The following is a 17,250-nucleotide window of genomic DNA, read 5'->3' as shown; positions in this document are numbered from 1 at the left end:
TCCATCATGGGCCCCTAGAATCCGTCTCCTTTACCCCCCCTTTTCGGCGCCCCTGTGGGTACCACTTGTTTTCCCATAGGAACTTGACATAGCGACCCCATCAACCACGTGGAGCAGCCACGCCTGCAGTCGTGCGTAAAGAGGTAAAGACTGCACCACCACCCGAGACACCAGCCGGAGGAGGCTGACATGATGGAGCCGGAAGCAGCCTTGGAATAAGCCGCGCTGGGATGCAGTGGGTGGAGTTTGAGGATACTTCAGGAGGGAGGAATGACGAAGTTTTAGCCTTCAACATGCTGGAGTACGAGGCTGGAGCGGACATGCGACTGGTCAGTCAGATCAACGCCGGGATGAAGATCCAGGCCGCCGGGGAGCACATGGGCTGCAGCAAGGTCGGAGGAAACCACGAGAGCCAGGTCGTATGTGTGCAATGTCAGGAGGAGGTGAGGGTTTGTCCTCACAGCGCCATCGCCACGCGCCTCTCCTCGGGATCCGCAGGTAAAGGCTTTCCTATGCAGCGTATTATTATTATTATTATTATTATTATTATTATTATTATTATTATTATTATTTTATTATTATTATTATTATTATCATTATTATTATTATATCCCCATGGGGAAATTCAAGTGTTGCAGCAGCTCAACTACACAGACACAGACAATAAATACACATACTATACAACTACACAGACACAGACAATAAATACACATACTATACAACTACACAGACACATAAATACAATAAATACACAGACAATACACATATATACAACTACACAGACAATAAATACACATACTATACAACTACACAGACAATACACACATAAATACAATACTATACACAGACACAGACAATAAATACACATAATATACAACTACACAGACAATAAATACACTATACAACTACACAGACAATAAATACACATAATATACAACTACACAGACACAGACAATAAATACACATACTATACAACTACACAGACACAGACAATAAATACACATACTATACAACTACACAGACAATAAATACACATACTATACAACTACACAGACACAGACAATAAATACACATACTATACAACTACACAGACAATAAATACACATAATATACAACTACACAGACAATAAATACACATACTATACTATACACACAGACACAGACAATAAATACACATACTATACAACTACACAGACAATAAATACACATACTATACAACTACACAGACAATAAATACACATACTATACAACTACACAGACAATAAATACACATACTATACAACTACACAGACAATAAATACACATACTATACAACTACACAGACACAGACAATAAATACACATACTATACAACTACACAGACAATAAATACACACTATACAACTACACAGACAATAAATACACATACTATACAACTACACAGACAATAAATACACATACTATACAACTACACAGACAATAAATACACATACTATACAACTACACAGACACAGACAATAAATACACATACTATACAACTACACAGACAATAAATACACATACTATACAGCTACACAGACACAGACAATAAATACACATACTATACAACATATGTATGGGACTATAAAAGCAGTAACATTGCTCTTCATATGTCATCACTTGTGTGGTTGATGTTGCATCCTCTGTTTAGTCTAATTTCACTGTTGATAGTGGGCTGAAATGAGGGTGTGGCGCTCCAATATGATCCAAATGACTGCTTGGGACAACTATATTCTCATATAAAGACTTATACAAATAATAAAGAGAGCAGCCCCCCTCAATGAGTTTTGAGTTAAACCAGATATATGAACATGTCTGTGATTTTTATGGCAAATGCTTTGAAATTGGTTTATGCACAACCAGGCTCCTAAGCAATATTGTTTAGTTTTGTTATATTTCATTGACCAGGAGTTAGAGCCCCTTGTCCTTTCATGTTAGTTTTCATTTGGGGATTACCCTACAGTTTCCATGACAACCTCCAACTTGAAAGTTCTCCAGTTTGTGTTTGTGACACACACGCAGCCAGGAGATAATGAGATCATAACGAGATGGGTCTCTGTGTGTGTGTATGTGTTTGTGCATCTCTGTGTCTGTCCATGGCTAATCTCGCATACGACTGTACCAAAAAAGCATAATATGGGTGCTTAGTTATTGCTGAATGCTCAAAGACCTCTCGTGGTTGCATTGACACACACTTTCTGAGATCACCTTTTATGGTCTGTTTTCTACTGCCAGTGATTGACTGCTGACTCATCACTCATTACTCTTAACCAGTCCTTGGCCGCTAAGGGGCTGCAAGTGAGATACAGTGGGGGAAAAAAAATTCTGTTTGCTCATTTTTGTTGTTTTGGACTGTGTGCATTGGCTAACAGCTAACAGAACTACCAGTACACACACAGCTGAGTGTATCGTCACCACTATCAGCTAATGGCACAACCCACACTGCTGACTGCATCGGCGCCATTCATCCTCCGCTCTGCAGCCTGAGACAGTTATTCTGTTCCTTTTTATTATGCGTCACCCTCACAAATAAACGCGTATTGGCCAAACATTTGACTTAAGTCTAAATAAATGCTTTAAGTAGCGTTTTCGGAGCTGTGACAAGTGCCTTCACAGAGCTGGGCCAGACATCTGCACAGATTAAAATGAGAGCGTATCTGTTGTATGTGACGTTCTAGTACACATGCAGATTTAGATGGGGGGTTATTCATTTGTGGGTTGTCTACATTCAATGTATTCACACAACAGCAGTGGTTGTTGCTGACACACCTGGCAAGGATCTGCACTCTACTGATAGCACCTTTATAGTTTTAAAATTACAAATGCCAAGGTGAAAAGATCATGCAGGGGCACCTCTGCTGCATCAGAGTATGTGGTTTCTTATTTGTTGCTTACAATAGAACCATAGTCCAGCTATCAACCTGTGAAGTTGCGAGAGTAACATAAGATTGTCCATGAAATGACTTTGTACACAAAGCTTGAATTATGTTAAATATCTTTTTTTAAACGCCATCTGATTCTAAATTATGGATATCACTGGAAGCTGCTCAGAGGCTGATATGGTTTGTCCAATTCCATGCAACGACATCCCATAACTACTGTAATAAATGATACCTGCAGGTTTATCTCTTATCATGGAAGCCAATGTGCGAGCATAGACTTCCTGTCAGTGATGAATGTCTACGCTGTGCTGCAGTTGCTCTTGTTTGACGCGGCTGTAGGTGTTAGATTAGAGAATAGGGTAATGAGAGTTCTCCACAAAAGTTCTTTAAACTGCTTAATTGGCATTTGTATTCAATGCAAAAATGTTAGGCGGTACTTTAAGCAGTGACCACAGTGCCACAGAAAGTCGTTTTCTCTGCTGCGACAGATTAATCATTTAACCTCTATCTCCCTTGATTGCTTGGAGTTCCAAATTAGCCCTTACATTTTTCTGCTCCCACTGGAACCTCGTTGAGGGCAGTTAGTGTCTCACATCAAGTCAATCAAATAATGGAATACCGTTTATTTACTATACATTTGAGTTTCTTATTTTCTATGATGGCAATGAAAATGTCGCACAAGTCTGTTTAAATGCGGCTTGGTTGACTGAAGCTGACTGATCTCTACTCCTGCAAATAAACTAAAACAAGCTGTGAATTGCAAGGGCTGGACATTTTTTTGATGTGAAATAAGTCACCAAATTTTGTGTTAATCGTATAATCATTCAAGCCATCTTGAAGAAAAACTGCCTAGAGTCTTTCCCTTCAGCTTGAAACTGAATAAATTTATATTTTGGCCTTTTGCTCGGAATAAACAACACATTGCATGACATCAACAAGGAAATGTGATGGCCATTTTCACTATTTTGTGAGATTACATAGGAGAAAAACATATCTTGTAAGGTTTGAGGCATCATTCCCTTAACACTCAGGGTTAATGAATGGGTTTCTTCCTTTAAATCTTGGAGGGTTATGGGCTCATTCTCATAACACTGCTAGTGTTGTGCATATTATTCACAGTGGATCATTTAATTCCCATCATAAATTGGTAGACTAAAGCACTAAAGCTGCGAGACTTGTGGATTTTATTCCCCTATCTCTGCCAAGGTCAAGGGGTTTTTCCCTTGCATGGTTTGATGTGGAGCTGTGCACTGACATTGCAGGATTAGGGGTTTCATTCCTGTAACGCTGCAGGGTCATGGCTTTTCTGAAGCCGCCAGGAGCAGCACTAGGCTTGGTGGACACTTTTGGAAATGTTAGATACTTTAGGACCCAGAAACCCCTTTTCTTTATTTCTTTTTTTTTGCCATACACATTTATTACAAAAGAAATGGCTGCAAAAGTAATTAAAACTATGGAGGTGCTGAAAAAATAAAAGAATCAATGACTTACTCAATGAATTATAAGTTGCTTTGGATAGAGTCTACATGATGCCATACTGTACATTATGTGTGATCTCTCCCCCTGCCACAGACCGTGAGCCCAGCAGTAGCAGCTACAATGTCTCTTCTGGAACCTTCTACAGCTGTGTCAGTCAGATCACCATTGGTAAGTGCATTATTTAAAGATATAAAAAATAAAAATAAATACATATATTTTGTGGGGCATTGGAACTTTAATTTGGGGAGCACATGCAAAAAATGTCCGACTGCTGAAATCGAACTCTGGATGTTGTGGTTATGTGTCCTGCGCTGTAACCACTCGGTTTCAAAGGCGCTAACAACAAACATGTTTTGCTATTGTCTTATATGTGAACAGTATAATTTTGTACCTAATATCACATAATATTGAGAAATTGAAGCCCTTTGTGGCAGTATTACTTATTTATGTAGTCACTACTTTTATTATATGGTGTATTTATGTAAGTTTCATAACAATTGTATTGTTTGTTATGCATAATTGTTCCCGTTAGGGCACAGACAGAGAAGGAAACATATAGTTATCAGCTCGCCCCAACACAGGAGTTTATTACCAGTTAGACCGGTTCCAGACATGTGCAGAGATCGTAGAGCCATCGACTAAAAGTACATACACATACACATTGTAAATGATAAACCATCAACCAAAAGGCAATGATAAGTACAGTTGACAAAGCACACAAAAGCTGATCCTTCATGTAATCTTACAATTGAGTATAACCTTAATGTGTGCGGTTAATATAATGATGAGGACATTTTTAATTTGTTACCATATAATTTGAGCTTCCTTTCTCTGTACAGTAATGTAAAGTGGAACTTCTTCAGATTTAATGTGGTCATAGAAACATTTTAAGGAGAAAATCTACCGCGCCATTGAGCAAACCTATTGTGGAAACTTTTGATCTAACTAGGACTTCTTTGTTCCTAGTTTCCATGCTGGGTGTAGTTACCCGCTGGCTGAACTGTGGTTGTTGGGGCTACAAATGTTATTCCAATGAGTTAGTTACATATTTAGAATTTTCAGGTTGTACCCACAGCTTGTGAATGATTATCAAACTGCCACTCAACACTTGAGTGTGTCTGCCTCGATGAATGCTCAACCTAATAACATTTCATGCTGGATTCAGATTCTATAAATAGCTTACCAACTCTATATATATATATAACTTTATAATATATATATATAAAAGTGAAAAATACTTTTCCGCCCCTTATTTATTGTTATTAGACTAATATGATTAAGTTATAAGATGTTTCGTGTTTGCTGCCACAGATCCTCACAGACATGAACCAAGCAGGGAAAGTCTGAAAAAAACAAAAAAACTACTATGACTAAGTCAAAAAGTCTGCTGTGACATTACGGGAAAATTTGAAGTAACAAAATACAGGAAAAATGACATCATAAATGACCATGTAAATCTGCGTTAGTGATGTGTTACAGTAACATTTTTGAGGACCTACTGCAGGGAAGTGTGTTGTCGTATTCATTCTAAGCTTACTGACAGTGTGCCATGGGGTACATTTGCTAAGCAGTAGGAAAATGTAAAGATTTCCCCTGACATAACTTTGTTCGTATGTCAGGGGCCGCTGACAGGAAATAGTGCGTTGTTGACGAAGTTGTCTGAAATTATTTTCCTGTTTGTCAAAAAAAATGCCACCCTTTGTTTTTTTGTAACGTTCAGACCTTGCTGTTTGACATTTTCTCGTTGAATATTACAGCCTGGTTAGTGGCAGAGGCTGTAAGCCGGTTGCTGTGACAGTCAAACCTTAGGGTTCAGCTCAGGCTTTGCTGCTGCTGCTGCTGCTGCTGCATGCAGGTGTTCCTCTCTTCTCTGTGCAAACCAACAACTAATGAAGTGCTGAGGGAGAGCTTTGGCCCGTTGAGACAGTTGGTTATTACAAAGGGAGAGATCTATAGTCTTACCCCGCACTCTGACATCAAAAAGTTAGTTCGCCGCCTGTGATTTAAAAGCCCTGAGAGGAAAATACCAGTCAGCACCACTGTAGCTTCTTAAAAGTTCTCATCAATTATAATCTACCATTAATTCCACCCTGCTTCATTGTTGTAGGAATTTACTGCGGTGGTACAGCTGATAGACAGAGCTGTATAATCTTCACCCCGAGGCAGGGGTTAAGCGAAGGATGACATGAAAAACAATCAATTGCGCCATGCTGAAACCTCATCTCTGCATCACTGCTATACATTCCTTAGTACTGGGAGCTCCATTTAGGGCGTTGGGTTTCGATGGGTTGCGCTGACTCTGCTTTTTGGTTTATCAGGTTTATTCTGTGAATTTCAAAAGGGCACCGGAGTACTTAAGGTCGTCCTATAAAGCAGAACTTAATTGACATTTGTCTGTTTTATTATCAGCTAAGGTGTCTTGGATTCTCTAGATCATACTGGTTTTAAGACACTTCCACATTGGCTTCACCTCTAAGAACCCGGGGTTGCCGACTGGTTACAACAACAGACCATCCAACAATTACGCCCACAAAAAAGAAACAATTTATTTTTTGATTCATCCATTCCCTTTCTGTGACTGCAACCAAATTAGTGAGAAACACATTACATTTCTCATGTGTTTATCCAAATCGAGAGCATGATGCACCGATACTGGATATCAATAAGATGGATAAAGATGACTATCGGGCCTATCTATTTAATTCAAATCTATATGTATATATTTTATATATAAATACTGGAATTTAAATTCCTGTTTTAGTTTTGACCAATTTGTTGCACCATTTAAAAGGGATTTATTATTTTGATAAAACATAACAATTCAGTACATTTACATCTATGTTTTTATTTGCTACATTTTTGTTTGACAAAGTAAGAAAAGCAACATGTAAGTCAAGCCTGATGTTGCCTTACACATAAATGAAAGACACAGTGAAGCATACTGCTTATTATTTTAAACACTGGTATGGGATTGGTACTTGGCATAGGCCAATACAATTTAATAATTTAATAATAATAATTAATAATCGTTATAATAATTAAGTAATAATTTTTCATCCTTGTGTGGCTTTCCTCTTACTTCTTGTATACACAGTATTTTTCCTTATTAAAGAGAATCGGTATCTAGGGCTTTACCAAATGTCAGTTTTTGACATTCAAACTCAGTGGCGGTCTGTCGAGCAGGAAAGAAAAAACATAAGCTGAACACGGTGGGGCACCTACACAAAGAAAGTACCCTGAAGTGCACTTCTTCATGTTCTCTCCAGAGGAAAGGCATCCTGCAGAGCACATGATCATGTTTTATTTACCATAGGGAAATCCAAAAGGGCCGTATTTTCCTATAATAGTGTTTGAGTGGTTATAAAAATGTATGTTATGGTGCTGTTAGATATGGTTTATATAGGTGCCTGCCTCCCTTTGTGTGCGGCAAGCGAGAGAGTTTTTTGACTGCAGTGAAAATGTTTTTGAAAGGCTCAACACCAACAAATATGGACTGAAGGAGAATATTTAGTTAGATAAAAATATGTTGGGAATTTTGGAAACGATTACGTCCATCTTTTTTATATTTTATTTACTTAGAACTTACCAATGCTCTGGACTTATTGGAAATGTTTGGTTAACACGAAACCAAAGCTATTCAGTATATTACCATTAGGGTTAGAAGGTGTTGCTGTGCCGTTTTATGGCTATTTTATGCAATTTGCAACTTCTGCACCATCTGACAGAAGCACATTCAATTGTTAAAAACACACTCTGATAAGGTGGAAACATTAAATGCTCTAGATTTCTTTTCCCACTACACCAGCCCTACGTCCACCTAAAGGACTTCCACTGCAAGTCTCTGTATGCTTATTGTAGGCACTCAGCTAAATTGTTATTGCACAGTGCAGCGTGTGGCCCAGATAATTGCACCTGCATTTGTTGTCTTACCTCTGAGGTTGTCAGGAAGTGGAAGTGCTACGTATCTGGGCCTCGCTCTCCTCAGAGAGCCACGCGGGCACTTTCTTTCTGATGACTGCGACATAGATATTGCTTAGAATACACTATGTCCAAAAAGGCTGCACGCACCGTGAGTTTTGGAGGTCGTTCGGATACATGCCAGGTGTAGATTACCACCTCCGCCCCTCCCGCCATTTCAGGTGACTTTCATTGGATGTTTAGGACTGTTGGGTCGATGCAGTTCTTAATGGTTAAATTAAATTGTGTTACACCATACCAGGAACAAGTTTCTCAACAACCCATATATTTTTAGTTCCAAAACCCCTGACTGTTGACTTGATAGTATTCAGCAAGAAGCAATTTTCTATCATAATTTGCATTAATTTATGAACTGCAAGTGCATCATTTTTTTCTGAATCATTGAATTTATCACCAGGCTTTCTTGAATGTAAAGGCCCTAAAAACCTATTTTCTCAATCAGCTTGCTATTGTGGGTAATAGTCTCTTTCAATAGCACAACATTTTCTACCAAACTATTTCACGCCAGACATTTCTTTTGAGTTTTTGTCTGTGCTACTATCACTAGTTTAAAGTGGGCGGGCTCATTTGGGAAGTTAAGAGGCCATGTATTTCCTTGCACCAATCAGGATTTGAACATTTGATCAAATTGTAAGACGACGAGACAGAAAACACTGCCACAATATGCAACCAAGGGCTGAAATGCCAACAAAATGCTTATACTTCTACTACTACTACTACTACTACTACTACTACTACTACTACTACTACTACCACTACTGAGAAGAATAAAAGATTATCATCAGCATACATATCACTGTCCAATCAAGTCTCAAGGCTTATTTTGTCAAAGAAGAGAAGTTGTTTGGCATTTGTTTAGAATTGAAATGAAAAAATAAAATACCTCTGCTTGTGGGCATTACATTCATCAACAGATGTTGATAGATAAACCAGTGTGCCTCTTTAACCTGGACAGTGTTAAGTAGTCCCTGCATTTAGAATTTACAAATAAGTAAAATACTGCTTCATTTACTGCAATCCTGCTCTTGTTTGCAAACTTTCAAACACCGACGAATATCCTCTGATGATTTCCCAGCAGCAGTCAGATTGTCTTGCAAAAAGGTGTTGTACTTGAAAAATTCCCCTCAGGGAAAGTGAATTCCTTCTTGGCGTTCTAGTTGTCACAGGTGCTGACTTCAGCACAAACATTGTTTTTCGGGGACGCCCAGCCTAACGCGGTCGACACCGTTAAAATAGCTGATATGAGATGTATCGCTTAGATTTACCTCAGAATCTATCCTCTGGCTGAATGTGCTGTGTGAGGAGCCAGCTGGGAGGCTAAGAGGCTGCCAGGCCTTCCCCTACTCTGCTATTGATCGGGCTGTGTTTGTTCATTGCTGATGTTCCTTTGAAATCTGCTGGACTTTGTGTTTCAAAGGAAACCAGGAGGGGGGGTTGAGTGAGTTCCCTAGTCCCACCTGCCCCCGGTGTGTACAGTTGTGTGTTCCGATGGTTCAGATAATGAATAACAAAACAGGGATTATGTAAGGGTAATAGACCCCAGAACTTAATTTGAACTTTTAACACAACGTTTACAAAGAATGAATTACAGTGAAATGTGTATAAAATTATAATTAGATATATTCAATTTGATTTAATGGGGCAACTATAAAAAAGTGTTGTTGGACTTAATGTTTTATATTGTGTAGATATAATAATGATACGTTTTTGGAATATTTGGGAGATTGCAGAGAGCTTGCAGATTCCCCAAAATATCAATCTATTCACTGGAAATTTAACAGTAACTAAAGGCCTACCTGGCTTTACAGAAACAGTGTTTTTTCTTCATTTTATTTTCTTCGGTCTCGATTGTCAGGTAATGTGGTTAAATTTTACACTGTGAACTGTAGACTTTAGCTTCTATATTTTATGTTTAAACTGTTTTCACTGCTGAATCAGTTTGATATCCTGGATATATCCTTTAAACGCATGTTGTAGACCCTCCTGTCTGCTTCTCTCTGATAACGCTTTTTGTTTATCCATAAAATTAGATAAATATTTATGCAGGGAGTGCAGTTAGTGACAGTGTGGGCTCCATGGCAGCTCTGACAGTTTGACCGAGTAGCAGGACACACAGGACACAATCAGTGGTTTCCTAGGTGAAGGTCTGGTGTTTTCAGACCCAGCATCAACCCCAACCATCTCACTTTGCAGACTTCATCACAATTTGTACTACATTGCGTGTCCTGGCTCATGATTACGTGGATTACATACAAATTGATATAGTGGGATGTATACTATGTATTACAGAGACTTACTTTTTGTAGTTGTAACTACGAGCAGGGCAAGCACCCTGGAAAAAGCACAGTTTGACCTCCCTTATTGTGGTGCAACGGTACCAAAATGCACTAAACTGAAGATGTCAGTTTGATCATAAAAAAAAACAACACCATTATGAGTATGACTGAAATAAAATAGTTTGAGATGAATTCACAGTGACACTTGACTCTGATGTTTGGGAGAAGAAAAACTAAATTTGCAATCTTGATTGGACCCGTCAACCTACCAGAGACACAGAGCTCAGACACCTGCCAACCCAGAGCTGAGCATTGCTGGGTCACCACTAGTGAAACAGAGAGAGAAGCCTACTGAGGACTAAATTGATGGCCGGAGGCGAGCTAGGCTGTTTCAGCAGTTTGCGTAACTACAATTTTATTTAATCTAGGTCTGAAACAAAAACATGGGAGCAAAATGTGATTTTAGTAAAAAAAAAATGCTTTTCATGTGTCAGTCTATGTAAAGTAAAATGTGATTACTGTCAGTTTGTAAAAGGTGTAACATGAGTGCTGAGTTGCTGCGCACCTCCTGCTATCTGTAAACACGTTTGCTTGCAGCTGCTACACACAGTAAATTGCTGGGTAATGCCTGATGACAGTTGACGTTGGCTATTTTAATGATGGCAACAGTTTCCAACACTAGGGGGCAACATTGCTATGGAGATTACTGTGATAATTTGGACTGTAATGGATCTACCAGCATTACAAAGTGCCCGTCAAGAAGTCAGAGTCACTATAATAGATGCAACAAAACAAAATTCCCCTATGATCATGAGTGAATGACAGAGAAGCACATTCAGTATCATCCTTCATTGTATAGCTTGTAAAATGCACGTTTGTTGTATAGTTGGAGGTTTGAGTAAGTGTATGTTGCGGATAAAGATATATGTTTCTCCTAATCTCCCTTCTTTTCCTTGTCCTTCATCAGGGTTTGACCTTGGGGGTCAAGTGGCCATCGGCTTCTCCCACTGGAAGAGTCCCTTCCCAGCGAGCGGCCATAATCTCCCCAGTCCGGACTGCGTTCACTCGGAGGCTTCCACAGTGCCGCCCATCAGCGAGCACCTGGAGCCGGTGTCCTGCCCGGCGTCGTTGTCAATCACCCCGCTGCCCACACGCAGCGCCAGTCAAGAGACACTCTGCGACAGCAGCACGAGTACGTAGGGTGCGGTACAGTGCATGTTTTAAACTACCAACCCTCAGTTTACCAGGGCAACAGATTCCTGTTGTCATGAGAGCCCTTCACGAAGATGATATACTTGATACATGTGTTTAGATAAAAGATATATATAGATAAAAGCTATAGATACACAGTAAATGGTAGTTAACTGGCTCACGGTTCAGACAAAAGGAGGGAAAATACACAAAAAAAATCAGGGCCAAAAATTAAATAATTTATTAGAAAATGTTATTTACAAAAAAAGAATGAGATGAACAATCAGTAAACTCAATGGTGGATAGTAGCGCCAGTGTGAGTGAAAGATAGTGTACGAAGATGCAACACGCTAAAAAAAAAAGACCAAACAAAGCGACCATGTGGAAGCTGATGAAAGCAACAAGGCAATGAGGCAGACTGAACTTTGTGGGCTTGCCAGCTCATCAGCACCAGTTGAACCAGCTGGCCTAACGACCTGCACAGCCAGCCCACTGCCTGCTGGTGGAGGAGAACACACAGGCAGGCCGGGCAGAGTAAAGACTCAGGAGAGGTTGGCACAATAAACAGTATATCCGCCATCTCCCACTCTCAAAAACTCTATACTACTTGTTAAAAAAAAAAGAAGTTATCTACAAACAATGCTGACACATTAAAAGAGTCACTGGTTGCCCAAGTAGCAGAGAGAGTGCAGGGGCAGAGGGTTTGTGTAGTTGAATAGGTGAGTCCAGTCTGCTTGACTCATTGATCCTTTACCTGTTTGTGCAAGTTAGAATCTAAGGCCAAGACCATGGCTCTGAATTATCAGATGGACGGAACGAACCGGGTCACTCTCCCCTGTTAGAAATTAACAAATTGTCTTCTGGCCGTGTTTTTTTCTTCTGTCCATAGAATGCTGCAGTCATAGCATCATTTTGGAAAACCGACCCGGAAGTTAGCGTCGTACTGGTTACCTCCACAAATTCCCATTGCATTTTGGATTATTGCAGAAAATAAGCTCTGTTGCAAACATTTATTAACAAACTACACCGTTGCATGACTTTATGTCGTCACCGCTGAGCAAAAGTTGGACGTTTTGTAGATTCATTCAGCCACTTGTTAGCAACTGCCTTTTTAAAGACACATAAAAGCCTCATATTTCACAAGTAGGGTATTTAATGACGTATCTTATGTCGTAGAAAAAAAACGTTAAAATCTCTTAAACTTGTGTTAACCACATACCTTCTTTTAGGCATTTAACCAAATGCATTCAAAAATCAAATTCACTTGACTTTTGAGTTTAAGGACACATTCCTGTAGCACTCTATACTGTCCCAAAGAGATTTCAACGGGAAAAAATTGCAGACTGAATTTCATGTCATCATCTCAAGCAGAATTGGTTTGTCACATTCAGCCGAAGCTAAGATGAGGCATCAGCAATCTGTGTTAGACGAATCAAGTAGAAATATTTCCAAGTTACAGAGGTTTTGGTACAAAGTTCTCCCTTTTGTTTGCGTTGTGAGCCGCATTGAAGGGAGCACATTTGCACTCATTTGCACTTTATTTGGGTAACACAAACTGCTGAAGCCCCATATGAGCTAGGAATGCATTTTTACACAGGTGGATTTTGTCCCAATAACTTACATTAGGATTGATTTAGGAAGGGATCTCTTCAGGGCCAGCATGGACAGGAGGAATGATTGCAGTGACCAATAAATCTATCAACCTACACATGGCCATTCTCGTGTTATTTTTGATAAAGACTTGACAGAATGTGAACCTATCCTGTAATACAGCCTTGTTTATGTGTGTGTGCCCTTGAGTCTCCGCCAAACGGTACACACTGACACTGTCATCAGTCCCAACTGTCGTGGTTTTGGGCTACAGCGACACTGACACAGACCCTTTCTTCTGATTGGCCGCTGACAGAGCAGCTTAACCTCTGATTGGCTGCCAGGAAAGACTGATGAACAGCACGCACCTCCTCTCTCTCTCTCTCTCTCTCTCTCTCTCTCTCTCACTGTAAACATCCTGCTCATGCTTGTGTTTTTTCTCTCTCCAGAGAAGAGCTTTTGGCTGTAGCATCTACACTGTGACAGACCTGTTTGTGTGTGTGCATGTGTGTATGTGTGTGTGTGCATGTACAGGGATGTCGGCTCGACGGATGCGGCGATGAGGAGTGAGGAGTAAAAAGTGGGGATGCTGGTTTCCCCCCATGGGACGTCGTGTGTGTTTGTTTCCCTCAGAGAGGTCATTTGAGCGTCAGGGCTGGTGATGGTGGGGGAGGAGGGGTGACCGCTGTGTGTGTGTGTGTGTGTGTGTGTGAGCATGTGTGTGTGTGGATAAAATCCTCTGGCTGTTTTGGCGTCTGCTGCGGCTCTGGTGGGAAGCCCCCCCCCCCCCCCCTCTCTCTCCTCTCCCTCTCCTCTCCCTCTCCCTCTTTTCCCTTCTGAGGGGTGAAGCCGCCTCTCTACCTTTCTACACCTTCACACGGTGAGTGTCGTCAAGTTGTCTTGAAGCAAAGGCAGCTTGTTCACCAGAGTGGATGTTTTTTTTTTTGCTGCAGTGCTATCTTTTTTATGTGTTGCTGTGTCCTGCTCACTCTCCTCTTTACGCTGCTTCATCTCTTTTGCACACTTTTCCCTGCGACAATGCAAGCATTTGACCTTCACACTAACACGCAGACACACTCATTTTCTCTCAGAGCTGTCTCCCCTTCTCTTGATATTGATAGTCAATTTTTTTTCATACACTCTACTTCCTCATCCTTCACGCTGCATCAGTTGCAAGACACAGAAATGGGTCATGGCTCAGTTAGGAGTGTGCAAGTGTGTGTGCAAAATCTCCACTGCTTGCCGTCAGGGAGATCATGCACATCCCCTTTTCGTCCACCCTAAGGCATGATGGGAGCATCCAGATGGAACGAAGGATTCCACCTCACAAGTGACTGACACCCGATTCCCCTCTGCAACACATCGCACACCCCACTACCTCTCATTTGTTCCTTTTGTACTGCAATCTTTTATTCTCTTCTTAGTGTAAGCTGTCATCTCCAGGCTGGATTGTATTACGCAAGGAGCTATGATGTATATGTGTTTCTTTTCTCACAAATAAAAATGAAAAGTTAACAAGGGCTTTATTTAGCAGTTGTTAAAAAAACACTTTGATGTGGTAAATGTCCCTTGTCTACCATAGATTTTAGTATTAATAATGTTTTGCTGCTTATATTGTAGTACTGCCGGCTAATTGTGTGAAAAATGAATAGCCAGACCAAATGTACTTTCCACTGATTTAGTATCACACTTAAGGTAGGGTCTTTGTCAGAAGAAGATTTTTTTTATATACCTGCCTTCATCAAACTACATTTTTTCACATTCAATGCTTTGAATGAGGTTTATGCAGGGTACTTTGAATATCATGTTTTATGACGTTACCATCCTAAAAAGATGGAGAGTATAGTTTAATGTAATTTTGGTTATGTAAATGTGATTTATGGTGCTGCTAGATTGCTGCTGGACAGCCCCATTAATACAGGTGGGTGCCTCGCTGGTGCGTGCGGGAGAGCAAACTGTATTTTGAGTGCAGTGGAAATGTTATTTTTAAAAGGCTAAACGCCAACAAAAATGGATTGAAGCAGAGAATTTAGTTAGATTAAAACATGTTGGTAATTTTGGAAATGATTACACCTCTCTTTTTGAATACATTTTGACTTTTGGACTGAAGACTGTGACAATTACAGAGAGGACAACTACACCCTTACATCAAAACCGTATTTGATATGTGACAAATAGTGTGTGAAATCAGCGATAAAAAAAATCTCACATACTATTTTTTATTATTATTTCCTATAATGGTTAGTGGCTTTTACATATAGAAATACTATCTACAACCTGTGAGATGAGAGTGTGTGAAATGTTGATAAAATATGTATCTGGCACATTGAAATAACAGGCGTAGCCTACTTACTTCTGCAGACATTCATTTCCATGAACTACTTGCTCCAAATACTGCCTGATTCAAAACTATTGGGTTGATGAATTAAAAATCTTGATAACGATATACTGTACATAAAAGTATATATTTTATTATGTTGGGAGGAGTCATTTTTCATCTTGCAAATGTTACTTTAACTTTAAAGGTAAAGGGAATTATCCAGTGGGTAATAATTAATGTGCTACAAACGGGTCAAAGTCTGCCATTTAAAAAAATTCAAAGATCAGGAGCATGTCAGAACCGGGAAAATCATATATATATTTTTAGCAAAAATTACTGTAGCTAGCCTATTGTTAGCTATTTGTTAGCTGCCTAGGACTGTTTATCCACAGCTTGTAAGTTGTGTATAATGCCTGGATTTGTAGTGACTAGTGATCATTTTTATTTTGTTGAGTGTTGTAAGAAGGAGAGGAAATGGGGAAACAGACCATGTCATATATATCAAATAGCTAATGAAACACCTTAAGTTGCACTAACTGTTACTGAGTTCATAAGAGAACAGTTCTGTGTGCTGCCAAAGCCTCAGCACCATGTGACCTCAATAATGGCTCGGGTTACAGAAGTACCATAGGGCTGTTAACGTTTGATGGATACATTGTTTGACTGGCCAATGTCTCGGCACAGCACCATGATGCGGGCTAATATGTGGTGTGTCAGTCCTTTGAGAGCCAATATTTATAGTAAGCAAGTCTCTATTGAGGCCGGCGTTGGAGTGCTTTGCAACTTTATTTCTTGATAAATTCAGATTCTGCCTCGTTAGACCACAGCATCTCCTGTTTAGATAGCTAAACCCCAGTGCAGTAATGGTTTACCACCGCTGTGGCTAAAGGAACAGGACGCTGAGCACTGATATCTCCCTGGTACGTGGTTCTATTCGCCGCATCCATTGGCTCCAGTGTTCCAAAGCATCAGCGGCTGATTAAGAGCCGAGACGCTTCACCAACCTCTATCTCTTTCCCCGGCTCTTTACAGCTCAGCAGAAAAAATTTAGCTGAGTCACCTTTCATGTCACAAACGTAAATCCAGCGCATAGACCTCCAAGACAGCCACCCACCTCTACTGAAGTCTTCCAACTCTCTAGAGAACTGAGAGTAAGAGATACAGACATATTTAGATGGATGATTTAAGCTGTTTTGCTAAGCTTTGAATAACTCCCCCCAAAAGGACACAGTCTACTTGACAAATAGACCCAATTAGCTTGTGTGTTCCTGTGGAGTGTCTTTTTAAGGTCTCTCAAGGTTAATCCTTATTACGGAGATAAAAGTTACTGAGCTGTCATCTTCTTTTACTTTTTTGTGGGTCTTCCCTCTTTGACTTTCACACAAATTTTTCTCTCACAGTCTTAGTTGCTCTTCCTGCCTCTTCTTTATTCATTCAAACTTTTTTAATTCTGCCTTGAACTACAGCAGCAACCCAGAAAAAAATGTTTGCGGTAGTGCGAATGGTTTTCTAACCCG

The 17,250-nt window shown here is 40.0% G+C and overlaps 1 protein-coding gene across 1 annotated transcript in view; it reads left to right on the top strand.

The window, feature by feature from the left end:
• The first annotated feature begins 211 nt into the window (after positions 1-211).
• Positions 212-17,250, top strand: part of LOC129112308 (anoctamin-4-like) — a 41,088-nt gene continuing 24,049 nt past the window's right edge. Inside the window, exons 1-3 of the mRNA XM_054624357.1 lie at positions 212-498; positions 4,472-4,546; positions 11,600-11,824. Of these exons, the coding sequence (XP_054480332.1) occupies positions 231-498; positions 4,472-4,546; positions 11,600-11,824 (568 nt within the window). The 5' untranslated portion in view covers positions 212-230. The remainder of the gene's footprint in view (positions 499-4,471; positions 4,547-11,599; positions 11,825-17,250) is intronic.

Source organism: Anoplopoma fimbria, chromosome 23, assembly GCF_027596085.1.
Source record: "Anoplopoma fimbria isolate UVic2021 breed Golden Eagle Sablefish chromosome 23, Afim_UVic_2022, whole genome shotgun sequence".
Lineage (NCBI taxonomy): Eukaryota > Metazoa > Chordata > Actinopteri > Perciformes > Anoplopomatidae > Anoplopoma > Anoplopoma fimbria.
Note: the sequence above shows the minus strand (reverse complement) of the source record. Positions and strands in the feature narration are given on the sequence as shown.